At 34.0% G+C, this 6267-nt stretch overlaps 1 protein-coding gene across 2 annotated transcripts in view; it reads right to left on the bottom strand.

Annotated features, from left to right (window-relative positions):
- The window catches only part of LOC111161351 (ATP binding cassette subfamily D member 2), a 63794-nt gene that overhangs the window by 10979 nt on the left and 46548 nt on the right, over positions 1-6267 (bottom strand). For both annotated transcript variants that reach the window (XM_022524952.1, XM_022524953.1), the window contains exon 8: positions 4658-4742. In XM_022524952.1, coding sequence (XP_022380660.1) covers positions 4658-4742 — 85 coding nt within the window. The remainder of the gene's footprint in view (positions 1-4657; positions 4743-6267) is intronic.

The following is a 6267-nucleotide window of genomic DNA, read 5'->3' as shown; positions in this document are numbered from 1 at the left end:
GTGTGTGTGTGTGTGTGTGTGTGTGTGTGTGTGTGTGTGTGTGTGTGTGTTTGTACTTAAATTAAGCAATAGCTGGAATCTGGGCTGATATAACTAAATAAAACACTAGAGAATATTGTTTCTCTAACTTTCCTTTCTTTTTCTTTTGGTGTAACATCAGAAGAGGGATCTTTGTGAAGGATCTAATCTATTCCTCTTAGGACAGAACTTTTCTGATCATTCTTTAAACATTAAAATTAAAATCCTCTCAAAAAGAGTGTACTACTATGACACTTAATAATCCCTGCCAAAATTCTCCATTTTAGCTAGCTTAGGTCTTACATACTGTAATTCAAATCTTCTCGTTAATCCTTTGAGGATGAGGAAAGGCAGTTCCTCCTTATTTTACTTTTCTCTCACTGGGTTTAAAATTTCTGTTTCATTGTTTTTCCTCAACAGATTCTGCTTTTCAACAACTTGCTCATCTTCATGGATCTTTCCATAGGTCACTAAATTTTCTTTCTATTGGTATGCTTGAAACTTGATGTTCATTTAGTCTCACATTGTATCCAAAATTTTTTTTTTAAAGATTTTATTTATTTGTCAGAGAGAGAGGGAGAGAGAGCGAGCACAGGCAGACACAATGGCAGGCAGAGGCAGAGGGAGAAGCAGGCTCCCCGCCGAGCAAAAAGCCCGACTCGATCGAGCAGGACTCGATCCCAGGACGCTGGGATCATGACCTGAGCCAAAGGCAACCACCTAACCAACTGAGCCACCCAGGCGTCCCCCAAAATATTTTAAATACCAAGTATCAACTATTTATTTACAGTTACAAGTACTTAAAAATCTCTTTGGGTTGAGATTAATGCCTCTTGCTCTTTGTTACAGGGTTTATTTTATTAACACACCAACACAGTGGGAAATTTATGGTCACATTTTACATACCATCATATTATATTTCACCAAGTATGCTGGTGATCATATTACTGAATATTTATGGACAAGGCTCAAACAGATTCAGGGTGATAGTGGGTAACAGCTGGTCATAAACGTCAAAGAGTAAAGTTTACTCTTGAATCTCACCACATCATCTAAGAAAGGGGCATTCTAACATACATTGCACTAAAAATTCTGAGGTAGCAAATTTTGGTTTGTAATTTTTTAGCTCGCCATATTCTTTTTTTTAAAGTTTTTATTTAAATTCTAGTCAGGTAACCTATAGTATGATATTAGTTTCAGGTATAAAATGTAGTGATTCAACACATACAACTCCCGTTGCTCATCACAATAAATGCTCTTCTAAATCCCCTTCACCTATTTCACCCATCCCCCCACCCAACTCCTCTGGTAACCATCACTTTGTTTTCTGTAGTTAAGAGTCTGTTTCTTGGTTTGCTTCTTTCTCTCTCTTTTTTTTCCCTTTGATCATCTGTTTTGTTTCTTTTATTATTATTATTTAAATTTAATTAGTCAACGTATAGTACATCAATAGTTTCAGATATAGAGTTCAGTTACCGCTCAGCTGCTTATAACACCCAGTGCTCATCACATCATGTGCCCTCCTTAATGCCCAGCACCTAGTGTTTTGTTTCTGAAATTCCACATGAGTGAAATCATATGATACTTGTCTTTCTCTGACTGACTTATTTTGCTTAGCATAATACTCTCTAGCTCCATCCATGTCGATGCAAATTAGCTTGCTATATTTTTGAGCTAACCATGCACATTATTATAAATACCATGTTTTTTTTTTCTTTTTCTTTAGATTTTTTATTTAAATTCAATCTACTTAACATATAGTGTATTATTAGTTTTGGGGTAGAACTTAGTGTTACATCAGTTGTACAGAATACAAAGTGCTCATTCCATCAAATGCCCTCCAAAATGCCCATCATGCATTCCCCTCCCCCCACATCCCCTCTAGCAACCCTCAGTTTGTTCTCTATAGTTGAGAGTCTCTTATGGTTTGCCTCCCTCTCTGTTTTTTATCTTAATTTTTCCTTCCCTTCCCCATGTTCATCTGTTTTGTTTCTTAAATTCCAAAATACCATGTTATTAACACAATATATTTTCTCATTAAAAAAAACTCCAGCCAGACACCTACAGGCCCAAAATAGAGTCACTTGTGCTAGGTCCATGTCACCAAACTGGGACTTACTATCTAACCTGATTGCTGGTTCAACCTTCCCCAGGAATGTAATCTGAACTGGTCAGTCTAGATTTTCTTGGTCAACATTGGTGAGGTAATCAACCTAATAAGACCCTTTAGACTCCCCATAGGAGGTGAATTTGTTCATAACTTCCTTACCCTGCATTTAAAAACTATTCCCTTTCTGTATCCCTTTGGAGCTCCTCTCTACTTGCTAGATGAGCTGCTGTCTTATTCATAAATTGTTCAATAAAGCCAATTTTTTCTTTAAAATTTACCTGAATTTTTATTATTTAACATAGGTAATGAGATAATAGTTTTTTTACTTATCTAAATTTTCTACCTTTATGAAATGAATGTATAATTATATTTTAATAAAATTATTTAAATATGTTCCTTTTTCAAAGATAAATATCTTATATTATTTTAAAAAGTCTAAACTAAAATATAATTATGCTTTTAGCTCTAATTTCTAGTTTTACAAGAAAAATTGGAGATTAAAGAAAGAGGTAAAAGATTCCATAAGGAAGTAATCAGAGGATCTAGAATGAGCACTTCTTATGGTACAACTAACTCTATTTCTTTTTTTTTTTCTTATATCTTTTTTTTTTTTTTTAATTTAAATTCTTTGTTACCATAGAGTGCAATATTGGTTTCAGGAGTAGAATTCAGTGATTCATCATTTACATACAACATTCAGTTCATCATAACAAGTGATGATTCCCATCACCCATCTAGCTCATCTCCCATTCATTTCCCTCTATCAACCCTCTGTTCTCTATCTCTAACCCTATTTCTTTAGCAAGTCAATGACATACAAGATTGGCGGGTGAGTGGTGGTGGTGGTGGGGCACAGAGTAGCAGAGACTTTAGTTTGAAAATGATTAAAAGATGTAACAACAAAATTCAATATGTTTGAACAAATCAACTATGAAAATATTTTTGAGACAACTAGTGAAAGTTTGAATATGAGCCTGGTATTAGATGACTTCAATTTTTATCAGTTTTATTAGCGATGATTAGCTATATAATGGTAGCTATTATGTAAGATTTAACTTTTCTATTTTTTTTTTTAATTCTGAAGCATTTCAAAGCAAATCCCAAATATCATGGCATTTTTTCCCTAAAAACTGTGGCATCAAGAAAATATAGGAAAATTAAGTGTGGTAAAATGCTACACTTGGTGAATCAGTGTGGTGGGAATGTGGGATTCAACTTACAATTTTTTCTTTGATGGAGTTTTGATGTTTTTTCCATAATAAAAGGTTTTTTTAAAGAACTGATAGCCAACTGATTGCTAAGTGAGGGCTAACTAGCTGCTAAGTATTTAATGAGGCTTCCTTGATACACACACACACACACACACACACACACACACATCTATGGCTCCTTTTATCATTATCTTTTATTAAAGTTCACTATAAAAGTATTTCTGCTTCTATTGTAACTCCTTCAGAGTGTCACATCTGCCCCAGTGTACAGCCATAAACTGTGCCATTTAGGTGTTCATGTACATAACTCTAGTTCTTTTTTTCCCCAAAATGGTTTATTAAAACTGAGTAATGTATTTCTTGTCTGCCTCCTGCTTTGCATACAACTCTGATTCTCACTGCCAGAGGCCTAAGTTTAACAGAAAGAGACAGACAGAGACAGAGAGATCTTTTTTCAGAGAAGAATAGGACAAATAAGAATATTTCAGAATAGCTTTAATATTTCTTACCAGCTTCTTGTGTTTGGTATCCTTGAGCCTCAAAAGGCTATAAAGCTGGTTGCAGAGAGAAGTTTTATCAGGAGAAATTATTTCCTGTATCTCTCTTTTTCTGAGTCTATTAAGACCTGTGCTGGCTGGTTCCTTTTTGCATTAGGTAGGTGTCTGATTTTTAAGAGGAGCTTAATAGGCTACTGAGTGCTTGAAAAGTTAATTTAGCTTGAATTTAATAATTTAATTCAGAAGTAGTATTGAATGCCTACCTACTGTGTTCACCCCAGTATAACAGTAGTTATGTATTCATTACATCTTAAAATTAGTAATAATCCTTTCAAACATAGGATATATGTGAATTTAATTCTGTCATCCAACATTACTCAACTTAAAAAATAGGAAAAAGTACTGGGAGATTTCCAACACATGAAAGAAAATAACAAGAATATTGAACCTATAAATTCTAAAGCATTAGTTTTTCCTTTTTTCCTTTCTTTCTATTTTATTTGAGTATAGTTGACACACACAGTTGTATAGTTTCAGGTATATCACATAGTAATTGGACAAGTTTACACATTAGGTGATGTTCACACGAATGTAGCTGTGTCTGTCCCCAGACAACACTATTACAATGTCATTGACTATATTCCTCATGCTGTGCCTTTTTTCTGCAATTAATTCATTCCATAAATGGAAGCCCATATCTCCCACTCTCTTTCATTCATTTTGTCCATCCCTCCATCCCCCAGGAAGATAATTTTAAACTAAAGGTGAGGACATTGAATCCTGTCCAAAGATTTTTTTATTTACAATGATGACATACTTACCTATGATAAAACATGCGAGCCATGCCCATTCTTTGCTTTTCCCCTCCAGACAGAACATCTTTCCAGTCCATAACAGCATCCCATCCTTAAAAATATATAACATATATTTTAACATATATTACATATACATATACATACACACATGTGTATGTGTACATATAACATATATTTTACCCTGGACAATTGATTCCTGGCAAGTTTAAATTATTAATACCAAAGGACCTGGTATTTTATAGAACATATGCTTGGATACTAGAGAGCCTCATTTATAAGCATTTTGGTTTAGATTTCTTATTTTTTAAAAATTTTAAAAAGATTTTATTTATTCATTTGACAGAGATAGAGATAGTGAGAGAGGGCACAAAAGCAGGGAGAGTGGGAGAGGAAAAGCAGGCTTTCCCACTCAGCAGGGAGCCAGATGCAGGGCTGGATCCCAGGATCCTGCGATCATGACTGGAGCGGAAGGCGGACGTTTAACAACTGAGCCACCCAGGCACCCCCAGATTTCATATTTTTTAATGTTAATAATTCCTTATGCTGATAAAACATATTCTAAGAATACAAAATATAGACCCTTTTAAAATTTGTTTCTGAATATCTCTAAAAAGTTGGTATACCTATGCTTATTTTGGAGGGTGGTAGGAGAAAAGACCAACAATTTACACAGGCCTATTGCAAAGTCTACAAAGAGTAAGACAGAAACTAACTTAAATGGCTTCCATTTGCCTGGTACTTTATATGAGTATGTATAGATATATACACGCATATACATTTATATAAATTATGATTACATTTCTATAAACACACACACACACACCCCACAAACCCCTCCAGGAATGGAATTATGAGACTTTTATTTTCTAAGTTACACATTTTTATAATATGTAAAAATTTGATGGTTTTTATTATTTTTATGGCTTATCTTTTTTGGGGGGGCCTATGAGAGAGATGGCCATATCAAATATTATCTGTGAGAATATCAGAAAATAAAGCAGAGTAGACAATGTCTGATATCCAGAGAGCAAAATGACTGCCAAAACTTGACACATACATTCAGTACAACAATTCCAAATCCCAAGTATTCAAGGCTTAGTTCTCCCATTTGGAAAAAATTCAGGCTCTTTGCCCTCCTCTTTATCCATCAGCTGAATTTTCACCTTTATTAAACTTTCTAAATAAACTTGGACAAAGGGAAAGAAAATAGGAAGTGTAGAGTCTTTGTTGTTTTTGTGCACTAGGTTGAAAAGATTTTCCCTATTTCCTAATAATACTCCCCAGTGGGTACCACTGTTCATTTTTTTTTTTTTTTTTGGGGTAAACTTCCAAGAATTTTCTGTTCATTTAAAAACATATCCTTACAATTTTTATATTAGGAAAAAAATCTCAAAATGTCATCTGATTTAAATAAAGTTCTTGCTTCTAGTGAAAACTGTTGAAATACAATTAATTTCTCTGTATAACTGAATTTTATAGCATTTATGAAACACAAGCAAGGATTTGAAAAATAAGTTCAGATTGCTACACAGTGGAGAAATAGTCCGGGCTTAATTTTTTTTTTTTTTTTTTTCCTGCCAACTGAGAAAGCACAACAGAAAAGTATTTGGGTCAAA

Source organism: Enhydra lutris, unplaced genomic scaffold, assembly GCF_002288905.1.
Source record: "Enhydra lutris kenyoni isolate GAN:26980312 unplaced genomic scaffold, ASM228890v2 scaffoldscaffold84, whole genome shotgun sequence".
In the NCBI taxonomy this organism is placed as follows: Eukaryota; Metazoa; Chordata; class Mammalia; order Carnivora; family Mustelidae; genus Enhydra; species Enhydra lutris.
The sequence above is the reverse complement of the archived record's forward strand: the minus strand, read 5'-3'. Positions and strand labels throughout refer to the sequence as shown.